The 24737-nt window shown below is 38.6% G+C and overlaps 2 protein-coding genes across 2 annotated transcripts; one reads left to right on the plus strand and one right to left on the minus strand.

The window, feature by feature from the left end:
- The first annotated feature begins 2429 nt into the window (after nucleotides 1-2429).
- Nucleotides 2430-9681, plus strand: LOC128375046 (gamma-aminobutyric acid receptor subunit rho-1-like). The gene is made up of 9 exons (XM_053335282.1): nucleotides 2430-2463; nucleotides 2568-2674; nucleotides 3641-3708; nucleotides 3801-4024; nucleotides 4811-4893; nucleotides 6120-6260; nucleotides 6733-6885; nucleotides 7648-7844; nucleotides 8872-9681. The coding sequence occupies exons 1-9, from the start codon at nucleotides 2432-2434 to the stop codon at nucleotides 9172-9174; spliced, it is 1308 nt and encodes a 435-aa protein (XP_053191257.1). The 5' UTR covers nucleotides 2430-2431; the 3' UTR covers nucleotides 9175-9681.
- Nucleotides 9682-11417: 1736 nt separating this feature from the next.
- Nucleotides 11418-16120, minus strand: LOC128375401 (peptidase M20 domain-containing protein 2-like). The gene is made up of 7 exons (XM_053335747.1): nucleotides 15571-16120; nucleotides 13746-13894; nucleotides 13513-13655; nucleotides 12837-12991; nucleotides 12377-12503; nucleotides 12109-12216; nucleotides 11418-11948 (listed from the first exon to the last, which is right to left on the minus strand). The coding sequence occupies exons 1-7, from the start codon at nucleotides 15985-15987 to the stop codon at nucleotides 11809-11811; spliced, it is 1239 nt and encodes a 412-aa protein (XP_053191722.1). The 5' UTR covers nucleotides 15988-16120; the 3' UTR covers nucleotides 11418-11808.
- Between the last annotated feature and the right edge of the window lie 8617 nt (nucleotides 16121-24737).

Genomic DNA, 24737 nt, shown 5'->3' on the forward strand with positions numbered 1-24737 from the left:
GCATTAATCTGTGGTGAAGATGATAAGATTTTCCTAAGAAGGCAAAGTACAGCACTGTGCGCCTCATAATGCTATTAGCATTGAATGATTTGCATTCACTTAATATATTCAACAAACCCTGTCAAATTATAATCCCCCTGCCTTTGGATACAGTATCACTTTTCATGCTGTAACTGCTGTTATTTATAGATCAGAGGCGACATTAAACAGCAATCTGTTCACTATTAGGATCATCTGGGTGAGATAAATGTTATGATATGACATACAGCTCCTACATGACAAACTGTCAGAATAAATGACAGGGCAACGTTTATGTTTTAACAGAGTAGGGTTCAAGCTGTTTTATTTAATCTAAACGATCCTCTGTGAAACTCCAGTCACTTAAAGTGATCATCTCAGCCCTAAGGTGATTAAGATGATCGCCAAGTATAAGAGGAACACAACCGTAATCATCTATGGACTCCTGCCAAAGACAGAAAGCACAAGTGGTTCAAAGCAGCGATGTAATCTCTAAACACCAGCCGTCATCTTATCAACTTTTTTTTTCTCTCCCTCCAACTAGTTAAAAGTCCTCTCACGCCTGTCCTCTCTTTGCTGACACACACAGTGTGAGAATACAAATCACATGTAAATCTCTGATTCCTCTTCAAGCAGAAGAAACATCTTATATTCTTGTGCAGAAGTCAAACTCTTCTTCTCCCTGCTTCTCATCGCTCCTCTCCTCCTCTCAGAGTGTGAAATTGTAAAAGCGGCTGGATTGGGTTGTGGGAGTTTTTGCTATATTGCCTTGATTTTTTTTTTTTTTTCACTGGCTGCCTTGAGGAGGAGGAACGAAGAGGGGGGATTTGTGTAGGACAGCAGAGTCCCCACATCCAAGAAGAAAACCCTTGTGAGCTTCAAAAGAAAATTTTGAGTTGTCTGTAGAGGATTTATGGGACAAAAAAACACACTTAGATGAGGGTTTTTTCCAAATGTTCCTGCCACTTTTGCTTTTTTCTTACTTCCTTCTAAAGCATCCATACTGAAACAAATAACTGCAGTGTCTAAATTTAAAGTGCCTCACATTGTCATGGGTGCATACATTAATGTGTCCAGAATGACCTGCGCAAGAATTAGCCTATTGACCCTGATGCATTGTCTGCAGCGATGCGTGCAGGCCCACAGCTGCAGACAACAGCAGATACAGTGGCGGCCACGCAGAGCAGAACCCCGTGCATACAGACAGTCAGCTGTGTGGTGTAGGCACGCAGAGAGGATTGGAGAGGCATTTCTGCCAAGAGGATTAGGAACCAGCTGCTGGATGGACACAGACAAGTAGCACCCATTGCCCATCAGAACAGTGTAGCCAGCATCCAGTGAAAACCCCTTTGTGTCTTATCTTATGTCTTGTGTTTTTCTGGGGGGAGGGGCGGGGGGGTTCCCTCTCCCCACTCTTTCTTCTTCTGTGGTATTTCTTTAATGCATGTCTATGGTTGTCACAGGGATTTGGCCCTGTCTGTCACAGAATGCTCTACTCTATTAATCCATTTTAGGTTTTTTGGTATTCATCTTCTTTTCCAATCGTTCTTTTTCTGTTGTAGCCTGAAAACGCTGCCTTAAAGACAAGTATACGGAGGCAGCCCTCTTGAAAAATGACACCAGAGAACATCTGGCTTCCTTCAAATTGGTTGATAAGATGAGGAAATGCACTTGTGCCCTTTGTGTTATTTGTGGATAATATGTGTGTGATGTAAGCGGATATAGTACATCTCCTTAGGAGAGAGTGAGAAGCATCAAAACAAATTACGAAATATAAAGTTGTTGTTTCTATTCTAAGCGCATGTAGTATGCTTAAAAATAACACAGATATCATCATTTATGGCAAACTTAAAGCTACAACTCATGATTATTTTGAATTTGAATAGTCCATTTAAACAGTTTTAACAGTTCAGTCTATTGAATATCAGAAAATGAAAAAAATTTAAATGAAAAAAGATTCTCAGAGCCCAGGTGATATATTAAAATGATTTGTTCTGTCTGATCAATAGTCAAAGACCCAGAGATATTCCGTTTACAATCATATATGACAAAGAAAACCAAAATCTGCACATGTGAGAAGCTGCAACTGTTTGGCTTTTCTGCTTGAAAAAATATTTTCAACAATTTGTAGTTCACATATCTGTTGTTCGACTGTTTAAGACAAATTGTTTCAGCTCTGGTTAAAATATATCAAATAGTACAAGTGAAAAAGAAAGAAGAAAAATTACATTATACTTTTTAATTAAGGCAATTTTCCCAACACATAAATGTTGCATTTTAGAAGAAACATAAATAAACAATAAAATTGCAACATTTTCTACTTTTAACTGTTTTGCGTTGTTGCCTAATGTAAAAGATCCTCGTAAGTTATTTAACAATGCTGTCAATGAACAGGTCGCGAAGAGAGACCAGAATGGACGGGGGTGTGGGTCACAAAATTGGAAGGTACCTGTGATCATTTTTATTTTATTCACTTATTGTGTTGGACTTTTAACAAAATGTACTGCAGACTCACTGAAACCAAATGTGTCTCTTTTTTTGTCCTACAGTCCGATCTACAAACGAAGTCCAGACATGACAAAATCTCTGATGACAAAATCTGAGCAGCTTCTGCGAATAGAGGACCACGATTTCACCATGAGACCAGCATTTGGAGGTGAGACAAAAAACACATTTTTAAGTGTTTAAAAAGGAAGCTGTGACCATGATGGCAAGATGCTGCATGTTCAGTCATCAACTGCAGCTGGATAAGACCTGTGCAGTGATTATTGGTTTGGGCCAAACGGTCCTATCAGCTAAGCTCTTGGAGCTCTTTATGACTCCATCGATGCAAGCTGTGCTGGAGTCTCCAATTGTCGCAGGCTGAGCTCAGCTCTTTACATCACAAGAGTGTTAATACATGTCTTTTGCATCACTGTATATTAGAGGGATTTGATGTCAGCTTTTAGGACTGCAGGATTACACCCAGATAAAGGCACACTGGCTTTTGTTTTTACTAGAAGATTGTCATGGAATATATCTTTATAATCTGTTTAGCTGTCTTTATCTTTTTATTCATCTTATAAGGTAAATAACCTCAAACGTGCTTGCTGTATTTAACTAAAAAAAGAGAGAAGAGAGAAGCACATGCTGTTTTTTTTATCAGACTATGGCTACTTTTGATCAGACAACAATCTACTGCTGACAAACACACCAAGTGACTCTGCAGTATTCTTTTCACTGCATCCAATTTTGACGGTCAATTGCGTGTGGAAGTGGAAAAGAGAGCTGGATTTCATCCACCGCTCCATCAACTTTGATCCATTCTTGTGACCTAATTGTATTTGTGTATGATTGGAGGATGATGCTGCAGAGTAGAAAGGCTGAAATAGGTCAAAAATAGAATCCCAGCCAGCCTGACGCAGTTGTGGCACAAACAGTTGCTCTGAATTTTTAGAAACGAGATTTCAGAAACAAAAGGTTGAAGCAGGCTCTGTAATGATCACATTGACTGCTTTGCCCACTGTTACATTTATAATGAAGTAGAAAGCATGTTCAGCAAGTATTTATGTATAAATACTTCTATAAATATTTTTGCATTTTTTACTGTATGCATTGCTGACACAAGTCCACTTAATTTCAGGTCCTCCAATTCCAGTCGGAGTAGATGTTCAGGTTGAAAGTCTGGACACCATCTCTGAGGTGGATATGGTGAGTATGAAACACTGTGTCTGAGATTCATTCCTTTTTAGGTTGGATACATGTTACAAGATGCAATGCTCTACTTTGTTTTCTTTCCACAGGATTTTACCATGACACTGTATCTGCGTCACTACTGGAAGGACGAGCGGCTGGCGTTCCCCAGCACCAACAACCAGAGCATGACCTTCGACAGTCGCCTGGTGAAGAAGATCTGGGTTCCTGACATGTTCTTCGTCCACTCCAAGCGCTCCTTCATTCATGACACCACCACTGACAACGTCATGCTGAGGGTTTATCCTGATGGCAACGTCCTCTACAGTCTTAGGTAAACACAACAGCAGCAGAACTCAAGTCTCTTAGAGCCAATAAACACTGACTCACACCAGAAGAGCCCACACACAAGTCCTGTTTAAAAACTCTAATAACCACTTTTATAAAACTGAAGATGTTGGCCATTTCTCTCAGAGAATTGACTTCAAAGGAGTACAGTGGTTAAATGAAGGCCTTATGTCACTGTAGCATAAAGAAATTTCAATAAAATGCTTTTAACAGTCTACATACAATACATATATTTAAAAACAGCTATTTAAAAAATAGGGAAACAACAATAACACCAAAACAAACCACACCCAGAGATCACTTTGTGACACTAAGGTTGCTATTGATTTGCTTTGATGAACTTTACAACATGTAAAAGGTCAACCAGCATGGTTGTGATACATTTTGTCGAACATCATTTTGATAATTGTAATCAGTGTAGTCATCAGAGAATTATATCTGCAAGTTCATTGCAAGGATGTCTTTTATTTAATCAGGCAAGTAATGTATGAACTAATTCATATTCACAAAGACAGCTTGGCATGAGGCTGATTGATGTGAAATTGGGGAAAAAAAATAAGACTGAAATGTACCAAAAAATCATTAAAAACAAACAAACAATGGAAGCCAGCAGACACACACAGCTTGAGTCTCTTTTCTCTCCATTTGTTTTGACTTTAGACAACTAACACGGCAGCCAGATACAGAAATTAGTGGATTAATCTTCACCCTTGCTGTTACTTTAAGAAGTTAAATTACAGTGAGTGTTTTTTACTGTGATCTTTTACTGCAGAGTCACTGTCACTGCTATGTGCAACATGGACCTCAGCCGCTTCCCTCTGGACACCCAAACCTGCTCACTGGAGATTGAGAGCTGTGAGTGGATTTATCAACATATCAACAAAGTGTTTCACACCTTTTTCCCTCTGCTAACTAGTGACCAGATTGCTATGAAACTGGGCATTAGTGGTTGGTGATATGACGATTATATACCTTGAGACAAAATTAATTAAAACAAACATACAAACAAACAAATAACTGAGTGATTCAGTGATTTTGCCATACCCTTTATACAATGACATCTCTTTAATATCACTTGACACATTAGGCCATTTTGGGTAATGTTGGAAATCAATGAACAGGACTGCTTTATGGCAATGTTGGATTTTTGCATAAATGTGAAGTCTGGTCATTCTACCCATTCACAGTGTCCCAGTTTCTCATTATCTAAGAGAATTAAGTGTATTGCGACTGACACTGGATTTTTGAAACAAAAAATTCCGATATTGATATATATCGGCCAATAATCTTATATACTGAATATACTGAATATATACATAAATGCACATTTTTGTGAAAAACTATAAACTTTTTATTATGTAAAATTACATCAGTCAGTACCCTATAACTACGGAAACATATAGCATTCACTTGAAAAAAATAAGAAAGCTCTGTTTTTCTGGGTAATTTTTTCTGTTTTTCCGCGTCTTTTTTCTTTCTGAATTAATGCAATACTTCCTGCAAGAAGTAACGTTAACCTACTGTTGCTACAGCATGTTTTAACCACATATAGAGCCTCACTTCTAATAGCTGAAGGAAAATAATGACTCAGATAGAGAGTATGATGTGTGCCCTTCTCCACACACCAGTAGAGAACCGTTTCATGACGTCATGGTATAAACATAGTCCCCACTAGAGGAAGTGAACCTTTGACCTTTCTTTTAGTGCAACCCTCATGCCACATACACACATTATATCCATTTTTATTTCCATTTTGAGCACCGTATAAGCTTCCTCTAGCGCCTTTCTCAGGCCAAAATGCCAACTTTGCATATTAGATATTTACACATGAAATCTCAGATAACATGTGCCATGAAAGAGTGTCTTTGTAGCTCCACTACTAGTGAACCTCTAAGACAAACAAAATCATGCAGTGTAATAAATATTGCAATCTCTAGGGACTGCTAGGGTTTTTTAATTAATTAGACTTTTTTATTTTTGTCTTTTCTTCACATTTGAATCCAGTATTGTTCACACAAATCTGTCCTGATTAGCTTTCTTACCCATGTGCTGACTTCTGCTTTTTAATATTTCCCCTCCAGATGCGTACACAGATGACGACCTGATGCTGTACTGGAAGAAAGGCAATGAATCCCTGAACACTGACGACAGAATATCTCTGTCTCAGTTCCTCATCCAGAAATTTCACACCACCACCAAGTTGGCTTTCTACAGCAGCACAGGTAATCCTCAAAACAAGTACTTTATATACAGTACAGTCAACTGAAGTGATTATGCAAATGCTTCATGTATGTGAAAAGTCCATCACAATTGAATTACAACTTCAATGACTCTTATTTTACTTTATAAGCCTTTCCCAACTACAGTATCAAGTCTTCTTCACATGAAATTGGTGTTCCTTGAATGTAACACCAAGAAGAATGTACTAATATTTAATCCTTACTCTGCAACAAAATGAATCATACCAGTGCCAACCACTTGTACCCTGCTGAAAAGCTACCGTGAAAGCCTTGCAGCTGTCTTATAAGCACACACCACTTTCCAGCTCATGAGAGCAACCTGAAGCAATAAAAGGATTTTATGTTCTATCTTTTCCTGCCAGAATAGCCGCGAACTTTTGGTTCAAGTGTTTGTTCTGTGTATCAGCAGCTAGCGTATGACATTGTGTTTAACAGTGATATTTTTCCTTCACAGGCTGGTACAATCGTCTTTACATCCACTTCACCCTGCGGCGCCACATCTTCTTCTTCCTGCTGCAGACCTACTTCCCTGCCACCCTGATGGTCATGTTGTCCTGGGTGTCCTTCTGGATAGACCGCAGGGCAGTCCCTGCCAGAGTCCCTCTAGGTAGGATAGATTCTCCCTCTCAGGGCATGGCTTTTGCAAAGAAATTTACCGCCACTAAAAGATGATTTGAGACTTAGAAATTACAATTGATTCCTAAAGAAATGGGGGGAAGCGGGGTGATTCCCAGGATAAGATTAATACTATTCTTTGCAAGAAACTGAAAAAGCATATTTGTCAAAATATTTAACTATTGTATGTTCATGTCTGTGCAGGTTTGATGTATCTGGAATGGGAAATGAGTGATTTGCCATTCTAGGCTTTATCTTTTGAACAATTTTTATAAGACTATAGAGGCAAATCTTCCTGGGATTTCAGAGAATAAAGCAATGATGAGAGAGAGTTCTTAGAGATAAGATATGGATAAAGATGAATTCCATAGCAGAAATACTGTATGTTTAAAAAAAAAAATCTTCTGTCCTCAGATTATAAGCCCTCAGATTTTTCCTACGATCTTTTCAGAGAGTCCTAACCCTCAGGTTGCAATCTGGTGGTATAGTAAGTAAGGGGTGGGCTGTTCAATCAGAAGTTCTGGGCTGAGGCCCTCATGTCATGAAGTGTTTGTATGTATGTAGTCTTGTTTGACCTTGCTGTGAAAGCTGAGAAGCAATAATAGTATCAGAAAAAAACAAATAATAACATCTAAATGTATTACAGCACAATTAAGAAATATCATCAACTCTTTCTGTTATTTACCATTTGTTTTCTATTGACCCCAGCCTGTTAATCTGCTACATAAAAGGGCTGCTGTGTGCTTCACTCCAGGCATCACCACAGTGCTGACCATGTCCACCATCATCACTGGGGTCAACGCCTCCATGCCACGAGTGTCCTACATTAAGGCAGTGGACATTTACCTCTGGGTCAGTTTTGTCTTTGTCTTCTTGTCGGTGATAGAGTACGCAGCGGTCAACTACCTCTCCACTGTACAGGAGCGGAAAGAGAGGAAGCTGAGGGAGAGAGTGAGTGTCATTTCATATGATTTTTCTCTGTGGATGTCGTGTTGCTTGCAGTTAGAAATACAGCTAACCTTTGAAACTTAACGATCACATTTTCAACCCAGTGTAATGATCTCTGGCATGCAGCTAATGTTGCCAGATATCATTATTTCATCAAGTGCAACATCACCAAGGTTGATTTTAGATGATATTTAGTTTTAATCTTGAATTTTTTTAACAAGTAGAGCTTCATTCTTGCAGAGAGATTAAATCAAGGTTTGGTTCATACAATGAATAGTAAATTATTTCAATGTGTGGGCAACATGTTCTCTTCTTATCTCCAGTTTTGGCTGTAAGTATGAGCAAGCAAATGCTGCTCTGATGTTTTGCATAAATGATTAATGAAGAACCGTCGGGGTATGCGACACACATTTACTCATTGCTGTGTGCTTGTTCCTCTTGAATTTTACCTCATAGATTTGGAGCAGAGGATAGATGCAAAGATTTAAACAACAGTAAAATCAAACCCACATTTTTGTATGGCTAATATCATTTAAAAGCTCTCCTGTCACTGTGGCTGATTTAAACACACACAAGTCTTCAGTGTCCAGTTAGGATTGTAGTAGTTGCTTTCAGGGTTGCTGCAAACATATTTAACAAATATTTATAAACTGGTAGAAGCAGAAATCAATAATTTATGTGCATTTCCAATAAAAAAAGATAAATATTTTCTAAATTGGCTCACTTTAAGCTGCTCTCAGGGCAATGGCGAATTATTTCTGGGACTACAGCTTGTGCACTATATTGCTTTTTTAAATCTGCCAAATGCTGTAGCATATGGAGCCAAATTGCCCACGTACCCCGGGGAACATTTCCAGCACAAACATCCTTCCATAAATGCCTAATGCCAAAGTTATGTAAAGGCCCAGAGTTTGCATAAAAAAGAAAATAAACATTTGACAAACTGATTTATTCTTGTTTTAGTTTGTGTTACGACTTCAAAGAAAGTAAAGTCTCAAAATGACTTTATCTCTTCTTTGTGCTTGCTCAGCTGCCGTGTACATGCGGCATTGGCAACCCGGACGAGATGATGATAGACCCCCAGATCACTGGCTATGGGACTATGGATATCAACACCACAGGGAATTATGGGATGCCGGAGAACGGCGGCCGCCAGGAGCGAATGTTGGCTCAGATGGCGCTCAATGACCCACAGATTGCCGGCCAGGTGAAGCCATCCAGGGGCTACGTGAACATTTGGATAGACACCCACGCCATAGACAAATACTCGCGGGTTGTCTTTCCTGGAGCTTACATCCTCTTTAACATCATCTACTGGTCCATCTACTCATAACCAGAGATGTAGAAGTGCATCATCTGATCTGAGAGAGCCATCCATGAGGGAACTCTCACTCTCTAAACTTGGCTCATATTTAATGAGCAGGAAAAATACATTGCACTTGATGCTTTTTCACTGGATGCAGAGACAGAAACTGTGTAAGATGCATGAGGACCACTGCCAGATGGGGACTATTGCCTTCTTGACCCAGCCACTTAAAACTGATGAGTTGCACTGGTTTCAGTCAAATGTACAGTATGTGGTTTCATGTTTTAACTATATTGGTGGGGATGGAAAGACATTTGGATTTTTTGTTGTTGCTGTCGCCTGATGTTCTAACTGCACAGAGAGGTGAACACAAATGGTGTTATTGTGCAGCTGAGCTCCACTACTTTTTCAGTTCTCAATGCAGTGACTTTTTGAAATTAATAACCTGAATGCTCACAAAAACGGATCTCCAACATCTCCTCCCCTCTGCATACAGTATGGGTTAGACTTGACAATCAATAAAACACTAAAAGTCTTTTTTTAAAAACCTGAGTCTTGAAGTTTTACTTTTTTTTTTGCAGCACGTTAGTATAAGTCAGTATATGTTACATTTTCTTGTGATCTTTGTAGCAATGCAATTACTTTGCTGTCGAGCTACTGCATTGCATTTGTGTGATTTGACAAAATTTCGTAAAAAAAAAAGCAATTCAAACTTTTAAAATGACAAATGTAAAACTATATGTTTAGTAAATCCCAAACACTGATTATTGTATTGACTTTTTTATGTCCTTATTTCTTCTTTTTTTATATATATACAATTGAAGCTCATCTCCTCTGTTGGTGTTGTGAGGCTTTGAGATTCACTGTGATCTTTTAGTTGCTAGTTTTATCATATTTTTCAGCTTAAAAAATAAACTTTATACTTTGTGAAGCAAAAGATACATTATATATCTTTTGGTGGTTTATAAGAAAACATATTGACCAAAAAATACAGGTATTAAATTTGAAATATGAAAGGATGTTTTCTGTGAGAAGATGTTAATTAAATGTTTTTTTGGGAGGAAATGTGATCATTATTTGAGCAAAGCTTATGCTGAACAATAAAACCACAATACTGTACATTTTAAATCTCCACATGTAATAGTTTTGTGAGACGCATGGCTTAATCTTGCTTTCTATCAACAGACATCAATTAAAATCGACTGAAATGCAAACAGACAAAGTTGTGACTACAGACTCTGTGTCTATTGAAGCACTTTTATTCATTTCTGAACTCTCATGTCTTTATCCCCAAATTCATTTCCTATTTTGCTGCTCTCTTTTACAGTGTATTTCAACATTGCTGTGGGATAAGCTTTCACAGTTATTAGACGTTGGATTCCTTCTAGCTTCAGGGTCTCTCTCTCTTTGCCTGGCACAAAGTCTGATTGCTAATGTGCATTCATGCCAAATCATAAAAACTGCACATTCTGTAATAACATTAACTGCTCACATGTGGCGTGAAAGGATGTATATACATTACATAAATTAGCTCTCTCTTTTTTTATGGGTAAAAGAGTGGATTGTACTGAATAGGACTTCCTCTTTTTAATGCAAGTAAGGTCCTAAGGGCATGGTGAATATTCAAACTTTGTGCACCATCATCGTATAAGGAACATGAACAAAGGCATCACTGCACCAGAAGCACAAAAAGGATTAAGTATCAAAAGATTTTGAATTGACCTCTATGCTGGTAGAAGCATGGCCAGAAATCCCAATGTTTCGATGGGCCAGAATGACTGCCTCATCATGTCAAGAGGGGAAAATGGGCAAGAATAGAAATGATATTACATACAAACACTGTTTTGCTGCTCATTTGGCATTGCAGAAAGAAGGAATTCAATTGTACAAAAATGTGATGGTGGACAAAGTAAGGTTTTAAGTTAACGTCCATTGTGGTTACAACAAACCCAAACCAAAACATCATCTATGCAGATCTTAAGTAAAGATTTTGCAAATAAGGAATCTGCAAACATGTCGGCAGCTCTGAGGCAAAAAAATCATAACCAGGATGGTTAGCTTACATCCTCCCCATAAGCTGTATTTGTACTTTCTTTTAAAAACTGTAGTGCTTGCGGTATTACTTTATCTGCAAAGGTGACAGTTCCTGGCACCACTCCACCTAAAAGAACATTGCATGTCAAACCTCGCCAAGCACAAGTCAACAACACATGTTGGCTGTAGGCTGATGCATATTAGTACCTCAAACCCTAAAAAGGATGTTTTTTTTGTTTTTTAAAAGACTTATGTTGGGGTTTTTTTGCCTTAATTTGACAGTGGGTGGCATAGAAGCAGACAGGAAACAAGGAGAGAGCGAGAGGGGAATGACCTGCCTTAAAGGTCCCTTGCTGGAATTGAACCAGAGACAATGCTTTTATGTGGCACTCCGAAGGATATCTTTGTTATAAATACTATGTATCACACTGAGTTGCAGTTGTACGCCTCTATCCTTCAAAAGGTAACCACACGAGCAACTTACTATTTGCCAACATGTGCTCTTTGATTCAAGCCAAACACAATCCTGACTCAGTTGTCAGCTATAAAATGTCCTAGAATTCCTTATCATTTATTCCTGTTATTATTAATATTAGCGTATTTATGGAGCTCCCAAAGCTGCGTTAGTCATTTCTCGTGCTTCAGTTTGACCAGCCTGAAGTCCTCTTTTACTTGCATCAGCAGATCAGGGCTGCACAACACATCCACAGCTGTCATAGCCAGGGCTTTGGCTGTCCTCAGGGTGTACAACTGGGCCTTTTCAGCTCCTGGCACAGAAAAAAGGAAGCAGAGAAGGTGAATGGAAACTAAAAAGGCAAACCAAGTGACCTAGACAGAGATGACGGCTGAAAAGCATCTGATCGTGGTGTAATTCAATTACATTACAGCAACAACAGCTGTGTACAAAAAAACCACATCCTGCCATACCTGCTGCGTCTGTGTATTCCTCCGTGTGGTTGAACGCATCAGTGCAGATGTAGAAGAAAGGATGGATACCCGGTACTACAAATGATACGTTGCCAAAGTCTGTGGAACCTGCCAGATAATTAGAAATTCACTGTGATCATGATTCTGTGAACTCAAAACAAAAAAGTCAGTCTGTGAAATGAGATCAGAGGTTTGCTGCATACATTTTCTTCTGCAGAGACCAGAAAGAGAAATATTCCTGTATTTATGAAAGTTTAATTTTACCTACCAGAGAAGTTGGCTGGCTGCTCTGGAAACTCAATCCCTATAGCTTTCCCATTGTTTTCATACAGGTTCGCCAGTGTGGCATTGGGCAGAATATTGTAGTAGGCATTGGTAGGGTAGGTTATCTCCACCTAAAAGGAAACACAAGTATATGCTCACTTATAAAACTTAGGACACAAAAATTTGACATCAAATCAGAGAAGACATCATACATTAACAAAATATGAAGCCATACATAGGAGAAAATCAGCCTGAAGATGTCAGAGAATTATATAACAGTAACACATCACTCAGAGCATAATTACAGAAATATGTTAAAGAGGGCAATGTTATATAACCGGAGAGTCAACTCCAACATTCATCAACATCCACTGTTTGTTGCTATGTGAGTTCTTTGTCGATATATACGTGTCAGGGATCAAAGAGGGGAGCAAATGGAAGATGACACTTTTAGGTGAGCTTACTTGGCAGCCGGTAGCCACAGCAGCTGCCCTGAAGCAAGCCTCCGCTTTAGCCTTCAGGTCACAAAGATCTTCAACTAGCGGCGTGCGCAGATAAAACTGCAACTCGGTGTAGGCGGGGATAATGTTGGGCTTCACCCCTCCGTGTTTGATGATGCCTGTGGTGAAGAAAATGAAGACAATGTGCAAGATGAAGGATAAGGAGAGAAGAATCTGTACAGTTAAAACAATTTATACGGTTTTGGAAGCCAAAGTTTTACGTCATTTCACATTTCCATTTGAAGAGATTTACATTTAACTGTGTCTAACATTTCTATAATATAAAAGAAAATACATAGAGGCAAAAGTGACTACAGATGGTACATTTTGGGGCACTGACTCATGACTACTTTAGGAACCATCACAAATCACAGTTGACATAATAGTTTCACCACCAGAGTCAATTTAGTAGCTGATGTGGAGCTTTTGATCACATCACATGACCTTTGTGAGAATATGGAGTTATCATAGCATTACAGATGTTTTGATTTCCTTTTTTTTCTGAGCACATTAAGGAAATCTCATCCATGTTGGCTTAAAAGTAAACAGACCTTGAGGTGAGATTGTTTTGGCAACTGCTGCTTATTAAAAAATGAACTTAGCGCAGCTAATGCTATTACGGTTTCGGCGTGGTCCTCACCATGAAGCCTCCACTCTGGTTTGAGCTGCTGTCTAAGCACTGAGATGTTATTGTAGGCAAGCACTGCAGCGTCCAAGGCATTCACTCCCTCCCAGGGGTATGCAGATGCGTGAGATGCCTTCCCATGGTACTTCACTGACACCCTGTTGGACGTCATAATAAAGGGTTGTCCAGGTTACAGAGGTTGCTGGGAGTGAAGTAATGAATACGAGCTCTAAAAAACAAGAGCATACTCATCGAGTGCGACACAAGGGAGGAATGAGGCATCCTGTTGAGCTGGATGAGCCATGAAGACGAGGTCGATGTCAGCGAAAGCCCCCGCTTTGATCAGGTCGATCTTTCCTCCTATGGCCTCCTCTGCAGGTGTTCCCAGAACAGTTACCTGGAGTAAAAGTGTTAAGTAATTTCAGTTAATTCATGTCAGTCATCCTGACACTGATTTGGGTTTGAAGGTGAATTTTCATTCTTGACCTGGGAAACAGCATCTTTTTCAGAAACTTAGACAAACACAAAGATGGCCATCTTTAAGCAGAGTTTTCAAATCTCTTCCTCCCACATCTTACTGCCTTCCATCATGTGCCCAAAGTTCATTGTGTAGGTCACATGATGATAAATGAAATTATAAATAAGTGCAGTTTAAAGCTCTGGAAAAGGCTGTTGTTTCAAATATATTTTTAAAAACTGTACTCACAAAAACACACCAGATCAGACAAATTCTTAGAGACTTAAAATATATTTTAAAAACAGTCTGTGAACACACTGAATACATTAATCTGTTATGTGTTTTGGAAACTAAGAATATGTGCCAGTTTTGTCTGACCTGGTTTCTTGAGCCACAGGACTTGAATTAAGGATTTAAGGAGTTCCACCAGGGTCTGTGAAAAAAATGGCAACATCTAGATTTGGAGCTAATTTGAAAAGACAGTTGGGTAAATCAATAACCAGCCTGGGACAAAACAAAAACTTGGTTAATTTGTCTTCAATTGGTTGTACAGAGAAGTGAATAAACAACCAACACACAGGCCCTGGTGGGGGCTGGTGCCTTAGATGTGAGTTTAGATTGGAGCCTCCAAAAAATTGCAACAACAGTTCTTCCAGTCTGGACAAAGCCCACCCAGTCCTTCAGACAAAAAAGCACATGAGGGTGTGTTTGGTGGGAGGGCCTGATGTAGCATTAAGTTTGGTGGCTGTCAGATGAAAACTGATCTGCCAATAAGGCTTTGAATATCAAAATAGATTAAAACCCATACAAGTCAATGGAGGAAAAATGTTAAAAAGGGGGGACAAGTGCATATTTCCAAAAGCTGTATAGAAGCACACCTGGATAAGAAAAAGGAAAAGAAAAACCAGCCTCAATCATTTGGTACCCCCATCCTTATTTGGTGCCTTAGACCACTGGTTCTCAAAGGGGGTCTGGGAACCCACTTCCTTGAGAGGAAGTCCCCAGCAAAATGAGGATCGTTTATAAATCTATCCATATGTAACACAATAACAGAATACGTAATTATTTTTGGTCATTGGTTTCATACAGTTTCAGTGACAAACATCTAAAAAATTTGATCAGATGGGGGTTGATGACATGAAAAGGTTTGAGGACTACTACTTTGAGTCAACTATGTGGCCCAAGGCTGCCCCTGCCAACACATGGCATAAATACAATGTTGTCAGATTCTAAGTTTAAAAAACCCCATCAGTGACATCACCAGCAGGTGCAGAGCTAGGTGCTGGCTTTTTTATCTGGTTAAGGTCACTTTTTATAAGTGACTTCAACCAGCTGCTAACTGAATCTGAGTGAGTTTATAACAATTGTGATTTAGAATAAAAATTCCAAAGATATATTCATTTTGAAATTAAAAATTAAGATTTTTTTTTTAATCTAATTCCTTATTGTTATTTATTTATTTATTTATTTCTATTTACATTGTTTTGGGTAAATTGTTGTTGTCAACTCCTAAATCCGTCCCTGGTTGCCAGTCACATGGGTTTGTGCCGACCACTCAAGTGTTTAGAAAGTGTATTATTGAAGTACACCTGCAGACACCAACCCATCGCAGTTACCTTCACTCGGACAGGTGGTGCACTCTGGTTTTGTAAAGCAGCTTTCAGCCCCAGACCGGCCGCAGCTCCCACCTCTGCTATCAGGTTGTGCCCACACGCGTGCCCGATACCCGGCAGCGCGTCATACTCGCACAGGAACCCCACATTCAGCACCGGGTCACCCTCCCTGCCCCCTACCGGACCCCAGCTGGCCCGAAATGCGGTCGGCAGCTTGTAGGGACTTTCCACCGTCCATGCCTGGTCCTCCTGAGAGAAAAAGCGGACGAGTCTCTCCTGCGCATGTCTCTCGTCACCGGCGAGCTCTGGACGGCTCCAAATGTCCCGACTCAAACTGTGCAGCTCGTCTCGATGTGAGTCCACGCACAGCTGGAGAGTGTTTTTCATCTGCTGCACTTTCTCCATGTTGATTTGCACCATACAGTCAGCTGATCTGCAGTCCAAAGCACATCAGTGACTCTGATCATACATGATTCTGTCAGATAAATAATTGATTTGATTGACTCCACTTGTCACTTTGGTGCAGCACAAAGTTCATCTATCTGCAGAATAATTCAACTCTGCACCATGAGAAACAACATAGAGGGGGAGGAGCCACATATACCGGAAGTAGTTCAACATTAGTGCATTTGTATTTAGAGCAGAGGGTTTCATTGCTTAGGCTGTTCATGGCATACTGAATTATTTATTTACAGCTTCACATTTTGAATATGAATCTGGAAACTGTTGCTCAGTATTCAGTCTCACTTATAATTCAGTGGTTTTGGGATTTGCTGCTGCATGAAGGACTCATTTTGAGGCTGTTACTACAAGGAATTAAGGAGAAAATGTACTAAACGTCCCTGAATAATTCCTATGGTTTGCCTAAGTTTTACCAATTAGAAGTTAACTACAGCTGCAACTCTCAGTTCTTTTAAACCAAAGCTTATGAGTTTTCTGTCCTTATTAAAGTAAATTTGAAATGATTTATTCATATCAGAACTGTAGCTGCATTGTGATTTTTATTCTCCTGTGTTATATTACCTTTATCTTAAGTTCTATTGAAATCTTTTTTTAATTATTTCTTGTGTTTTCTTTCTTAATGCCTTTTATGTTTTATGTAAAGCACTTTTGCTTTATTGTTGAAAGGTGCTATATGATAATGAAGGTGTTTCACCTTATAATTCATTTGAAGTGCTTGTGAAATATCAAGAATAGTTTTGTCATGTTTCCCTCACTGTTCCAAAATATAGTTTAAGATTTTATAAAGATGATGATTTAAAGTTTTGCCATAGCAATTTTAAAATCAAGTCTTTACTATGCGACAAAACTTGTAAGTCAGCTAATGTTACATTTTCGTGTATTTTAACCTTTAGTTTTCCAGGAGAATCTCATTCAGATCAAAACATCTCTAACCCATGCATATGTACAAGCAAAATAATTATTGTTATTTGAATTAATGACACATTTACATCATTTCTCCTTTAGAAATAAGTAAAGCATTAGAGAATCATCTGTTTTCTTTTTTCTATTTTAGGATATAGATGGCATTCATTTCAAGAGATGAAGTTTAATGAAACAGCTGTGCAGACCTTACAGAGGACAAAGACCAGCCAACCATTTGTCTGATCCATTGTTCCATTAAAATAAGAAGATAATATATTGTTTTCAGATACACCATACACTCATTAAGTGTTTTAATCAGAACATATGTCTGCCTGTGCTTTATTTCACTCAATGCTGCACTGCTTTCTTACAGCTTAACACAGAATGATGGCAATTTTGCAAACCAGAAATAGGGAGAAAATATTGTGCTTTATGTTGTCATGAGGCTTTAGTTGAGTGTCTTTGAAGAAAGACATGGATGGGTTGCCATCTGCTGGCCAAAAACACACCCAGTCCACACACATTTTTCTTTTTAACTGATCAAAAGAGCATTAAACTGCATGGTTTTAATCAAATTTCATTAAAATATTAAATAAGCTATAAGATTTCATTCAAGAACTTTGGACAACAGATTTGGAAAGAGTCAATAGACACACAAAACATATATTATTAATATACACAAAGCTAACTCACAAAGCTATGTATATATATGTAATCTTAATATAAACCAGTGCACATTTTTTGCATGTTAGTCATATGCATGCATTAAAATCATGTGATTTACTTTATCAAGGTCAGTCTCAAGCCTCTCTTGTGATGCACATTGAATGATTGAGAGTGAATAGAGGCAGTGGCTCAAATCCATTTTCCATCACTCTGTTACCACACTAGAGGGACCCAGACTCCTTTTGAACATAGAATTGCATTAATTTTTGAAACATGAAGGACCCAGTAGTGAAAATGAATCAGTATGCAGGCAGATATTCATATTTTACCTTGGACAATTTAAAATAGGCCTAAAGGAAAGAAACTTTGACAATTATCTCGAAGTGGTATATTTTATTCATATTGTGTTTATTGCCCGTGGCAACACAGATGACTGTACACACACACAGCAAGCAAACAATGCTTTCCCTTGCTGAAGATGAACTGCAAAAAAAGGTCAATTATCAACAAATGAATAAAGACGAAACTCCACAGCTGTCACCCACCCAGCAAGAGTCTGTGTGTGTGTGGGTTAGGGTTGAGAGAGAGAGAGAGAGAGAGAGAGAGAGAGAGAGAGAGAGAGAGAGAGAGAGAGAGAGAGAGAGAGAGAGAGAGAGAGAGAGAGAGAGAGAGAGAGAGAGAGAGAGAGAGAGAGAGAGAGAGAGCAGGTGTAAACATATGTGTATCCTGTCTATATCTGAGTAGGAGGTTAATTGGGGGCGGTTGTCAGTCACAGGAGGAGACATGTTGAACAACGCTCAGCAAGCTGACACTAAGACTGTCTCCTGACATGGCCTGTCTGTCAGCTTACTTTACGCCCCACTGGGTATGGTGACACTCTCCATTGTGTATCAATTAAGTGACATGGAAGGGAGGCAGCCATGTGTCACTCCATTGTTTTACTCAAGGATTTGCATTGTGAGCCATGTGTTTAATTTCACATGATGTTTCAGGTCTCAAATATTGGTCAATGCTTCCACAACTGAAAAACTAGAAGAGTGTAAATGTTATGTGGACGTATATCTAAGATGATCATCATTTCAAATACAACATCACACAAAGGGATAGAGAAGACATAGAGGCACTGCTGATAAAATCACATTCGCTTCGGAGGGTGAAGACAATCAGCTGTCAGTAGAGACAAGAGTAGTAAGAGCGATTGCAGTGCAACAAATGAAACTTTTTTCTGCTCCATGAATTCACAAGTGCTCAATTCAGTTCAGGCAGTGTATATCATTTATCATGCCAAGAATGAATTATGATATATGTATGCTGACGTCACAACAGCAGGATGCCCCAGAGGAAGGCAAGCTAGACAGTTACAGTGAGTGGATGTGATCCCGATGTCTCTGAAATGAAGCAAGTAACGGTCTATATGTGTCTGTGTGTGTGTGTGTGTGGCCACAGCAAGATTGTTGGTCTTTGGTATTTGTGCCTCGATTCCAGCCATAATATGGAGACATATTTCTGCCAATAAAAGAAAGAAAAAAAAGAAAGGTTGTTCATGATTTTTTTTTAAATGCACATTGTCAAAATTCTGATTGGTCTTGCTATCTCAAGATTTTGGCATATTATCATACTTTTATCTTATTAGCTCATGCTCTTTACTTATTAAGTCAAGATTGTGACTTATCATATTGATTTACTTTCTAAATATTTTAGCACAGTATATCATAGCTTAAATTGTAACTTATTAGCTCATAATACTGGCTTTGCAATTCATTTTTGGCTTATTATCTCATAATTTAGATGTATTAACTCATTATTTTGAATTACTATCTCAGAACTTTGACTTATTACCTCATTATTGTGACTTACTAGCTCCAGGTCTTGGCACATAGTGTCATAGTTTTCATTTATTGTCTCATAGGTTTTACTTAGTGAGTAAACATTATGATTTACTAATTACACTCTCATTATTTTGACTTAATATCTCAAGATTTTGGAGTACTATCTTAGACTTACCTCAAACTTCTAACTTCAAAATCAAAATGACTTTGATTTACTATCTCATAATTTTGACTTAGGAATTCAAAAAAAAATGACTCAATACCTCATCATTTTGTATATATTTAGTTATTTATAAATGTGGCTTTTATATTATTATTTTTGACTGAATATTTCAAAATCTTAGTTTGCTGTAATTCTGATTTCCTACCTCTTACCATTGTCATTTATGTTTTTGTCATTTTTGTCAAGATTTCTTTTTTTTCCTCTGGGCAAAGATTGGCTTCAATATGACCTGAACTCTCCCAGCTCATTTTGTTTCCAAAAGAAAAGAACAAACCTTGACAAGTTGTTGATTAGCCTTATTTTAAACATGAGGTTCCAGCTGAATGAAGGAAACTGACAATGTGTCAGTCGTGCTTTCCTTGTCCTGTCAGCATCACTATTTAACAAAACTCCCCCTTAGAGGAGACCCCAGAAAACCAGACGGAAATTTTCAGTATCTCTCAGCAAGCTGCTTGGTAGTAGGAAAACATCCCCTGAGGGCCTCTGAAATGTGTGTATGTATGTTTCTGTGTGTGTGTGTATGTGTGTGTGTGTGTGTGTGTGTGTGTGTGTGTGTGTGTGTGTGTGTGTGTGTGTGTGTGTGTGTGTGTGGGTGCAACTTGACAGTCCCGTTTCTGTCATTAATGTCACATCAGTGCACACAGTGTGCCTCTGAATTCTCCATGCTGGAATACATTAACACCTCGGTTTATCAAGTCGCCCTGTCTCTTCAGGGGTTGAGTGGGGGTTGGATTCCACTGTATAACATTTGTTCATGTTTTTGTGATTTTTGTCGTTTTATAATAGAACACAGTGTCACCTTGGTCTTTTTAAAAAATGGTAAACCCTGAAAAATAACCTTTCTATTAAAACTGGCTTCTTTAGTGCCATAATCCACATTATCATACAAATGAGTGTTTATTTTGATTCCCTGTGTCACTGATTAAAATGTTATATTGCTGGTGCAAATACAAGCTGTTACATTTGCTGTTCCTAACATCCTGGTTGAAAAAAAAGTCTGGCACACAGGTGTTGGCGCATTTTTTCCTCTCACCCTGTAGCAGACAGTAAGTGTTTTGTGGTGTGTTGTAATGGGTAGAAGAATTTAATGGTCTGTATGGGTGGTGAAAGCCATTATTGCTGTGCAGATGAATGGAGGAGCATCACATAGAATGGAAGATGTGCTAAAAGAGAGAAATCACAATGCAAAAACATCACAGATGAGGAAAAATCCAGATTTCAGTTTGACTAGAACACATTTCTTTATACTTGCTGTCTGAGTTCCTGAGAAGTCCACACAACTGCCCTCCCTAGCATTGCCCTTTCTTTGTTTGACAGTGCTGAAAAGGCTGCTGTCTGACCCAATAACATCAGCCTTCCAGGGCAGTCTGTTGAACAGCGGGAGTACAAGTAGTCCCTCGGACCATATAATAGAGGAGCCACAGTCAGCATGGTGTGTACAATGTGCAGAAGTACAGATAGGAAAATGTTACCTTACTGAGTTGTTGTGCTGCATGGTCAAAAGAAGCTTTAACAAGAGAACAGAAATTAATTCAACTTATTTGGTAATACACAACACTTCAATTCATATAAGTCAGTAAAAGAAAAGTAAAACTGAAAAAGTGGAGACTTATTAAAAAGCATTGTTAAGCCCTGAGACATTGATTGTGCAAAACAGACCAGTATTTATATAACCCACATGTATTGCATCTGAAACCTTAAAATTCTCCTTGGTACACTGTAAGCTTAATTTGTAGTCTTCAAAATTCACTCGCTGCGCTCCTGAGGTGGAGGATTGATTTCAGTTTTCTGCTCCAGAGGAGGGTGGAAACACTTCCTCTTCTTTTCTCTTCAGATGATTCTCCTGCTCTGATAATTGCCACTAGCAGAAACCGTTTAAATAAAACATAGAATATGGTAATGTTGGGCGACTGGGGGCCAAAAGTCTGCAGGGAAGAAAGAGAGAACAAGCAGGGATCCGTGTTTCTCTGCAATAGTGGAACGGCCTCAGACAGCACAACACAAATGTCAGCTTCCCCTACTTTTCAAGAGCCAGGAGAGGAAACTGCTGCGTCACAGTGGACCCACCCACTGCTAGGTTTGACAGCCTGTGTGAAGCAAAACACAATGGGACCTGCTGTGGATTAGATGCAGACAGATAAAGAAGAATCTGCATACTGGGCAGTTTTTTTTTAGAGTAGACATAACTAAAAGTATAATTTCCTTTTTATACTGTGAAATATATCACTCAGTGTTACTTACTCACAGTATGAACCAAAACAATGATTTTCAGCCTTTGTATAGATTAATATTAGCTGTAGATATAATGTGATTGCCTGTGTTTGTAGACAGAATAACAAGTCTAAGAGCCTACAGCTATGTTAGAGGCTGTATAGGCCTCAGTATTTGGAGCTAAATTCTAACATCAGCTTGCTGAGATCAAATATTTGGACACCATGAGCCAAATGGGTTATGTTAATGTTTAGTCTTCTGTCTTCTGTCTTTGGTTTTGTTTGAGTGTTTTTGTGTGTGCACATGTCTTAAATGATTGTTGAAAGTACTGACAGGCCATCTAGACCATTTATGTTATTATTTTGAGTAAGTTGTCGAGACTCAAAACCAAAAGATCTGAACCTCATGGTGGCGCAGGAGAAAAAGAATGTTAATAGGTTTAGATAAGTACACATTTTGATTGGTTGGTGGTACTAGAGGAATATTTGAGGGGAGACCACAGTCAGTAGGATTCATCATTCATCATCATCATGAATGTCTGTATTAAATTTATGGCAATCCATCAAAATCTTTTTGAGATCTGAAGTGTCTAAAAGTGCAATGCCACCGACCAATGCTGGATGCTGGCTCCAAAACATCCCAGGCTCCAAAAGACTCCCATTCAAAAAGTGCTCCCTAGAAAAACTTAGTCAATGACTCTCTCAACAAACAAATCATTATAGTCCTCTTAGAATTGTGCTTGTAGTCATTTTGGAAATGATTGCTAGGCTAAAATGATTTAAAGACTTATAGGAGCCTTGATGTCTGCTGTGTGGGTGTTGATTGACATCTGTGATTGACACACTCCCCACACTCCATATTTGGAACATCTTGGCTCCGATGGAAAAGATAGCGCTGACTATAAGCAGCAACCCTGTGCTTTAAACTGCCTCCAATGCGAACCAATGGGTGACATCACATCTTGCTGCGTCCATCTTTATATACAGCCTCTTCTGGACTGACGTGGTGGACAGACCAACTGACTGACTTGCCATATAGAGCCATATAGAGCTACAATGCTCGCAAAACTTAAAGTGCAAAAAATACAAAACCACCAAAACAAAACAAACAACAATAACCCCCCAAAAACACTTTTTAGATGAAAAAAAAAGAATAACCACACCTTGTAAATAAGAAAATGTGGACCTCAGCATCTTCAGCGCAATTATCTTCCTACCTATACCAAAATTCACATTCACATACATTTAAAAAAAATACATTACACTGCCCCTCTTTGCCTGAGTACTCTCTGTGTCTCTCCGTCTTTTCACATTCTTGAGACAGCCAACATGTCAGGGAGAAAGCTTGAGTGTTAATTGGAAGCTCTCCCACGGGAACTTGTAGGCGTCGTCCTTGTCCTCTGTTTATCGGCTAATGTGATTGCTACAGCTCTCATGGATTCATAGCTACCCCTGAATAATGAACATACTTAATATTCCTTTCAGACTCTTGTGACCTGTTGTGCATGAATAATGCTTAAGCATCCAAAAATGACACCCAGCTGACACAACTGGATTTATTGTACTACAAGGGACACAGTGGTATGTGTGTGTTGTGATGGTTATTTAGTCATAGGGTTAAATGATGTATGCCCTTTTGCAGCACACATATTAAATAGGGAGCTTCCCAAGGAATAGTTTGGCATTATTAGTTAATATTATTTACATGCAGAGATAAGAGGATTGATACCACTTTTAAATATTTACTGTAAATATACAACTACATCCAACAGCCAAGGCTGGATTAAGGGTGTGAATTATGCAGGTTGTGTGCCAATTTAATTAAACACAAATTAATTTAATTAGACACAAATTAATTAAGGACTTTACACCTTGTAAGCAAAAAATCATTTTGAAATAACTGAGGTCTTTGACATAAGGAACCTTCTTCAAATCCAGCCACACAACTATAATCAACAAATAATTATTAAAAACAATTACAAGATTATCAGATCATAAAGCTATGAATATTATACAGGAAGGGCCGTCATCATGCTAATTGATACCACAAAACTGCAAATCAGTGAACCTGGGGGTTTTAGGGCCTTGCAGTAGAATTTTGCACAAGCCTAAAACAAAGACCTGAATCCGGCTCGCAACTTTCAGATTCAACCTGATAAAACTTGCTTGGTCCTACAGAATTTGAGACCAGAACCCAGCCCTGAAACATGGCAAAATGTTTGTTATTATTATTGTGAGGAATCCACAAATCATTTGGTATTTTAAAATTCCACTTTTGCAAGTTTTTGCTCTCTTTTAGCCATTACTGACCCCTAGCTTGCCAGCCTAATGTTAATGCGACTTGCAACACTTGACACACATCATATCAGATGAGGGTCAGTGAGAAGAGAGAAATCATTTTCTTATTAAATTAAATTCTAAAATCCGAGCCTGAAGCTTTATGCGAAAAACTAAACTCTGTTGCCCACTTTACGCAGTAATGAACCCAGTCTTGCTAACAGCTAGCACACAACTAAACAAAGTAAAATGTAACAAGGAAAAAGATACAGGATGTTAATTAGTGAGGGTTTTTTTATTTTTATTTTTTACCTTTACCTTTGGATAAATCCAATCCAGCTGTTTCCCTGTGTTTCCAGTCGTTGTGCTGAGCAAGGCTAGCTTCATACTTAGCTTCATACTTAGCAAGAGTCATATCAGTCTTTTCATTTAGCTACTGTAAAGAAGACAGTGAATATGAATATTTCACAAAATGTGAAACTATTCCTCAGTCAGTGGTAGCTGATCCTGATAATGATATCAAGCAGGATTGATATCTGAGACTGAAGTCATGTAAGAAGATCCTCTCTGACATGAACAATACATGTCATGGGCATCTTG

This window comes from Scomber japonicus, chromosome 16 (assembly GCF_027409825.1).
Source record: "Scomber japonicus isolate fScoJap1 chromosome 16, fScoJap1.pri, whole genome shotgun sequence".
Lineage (NCBI taxonomy): Eukaryota > Metazoa > Chordata > Actinopteri > Scombriformes > Scombridae > Scomber > Scomber japonicus.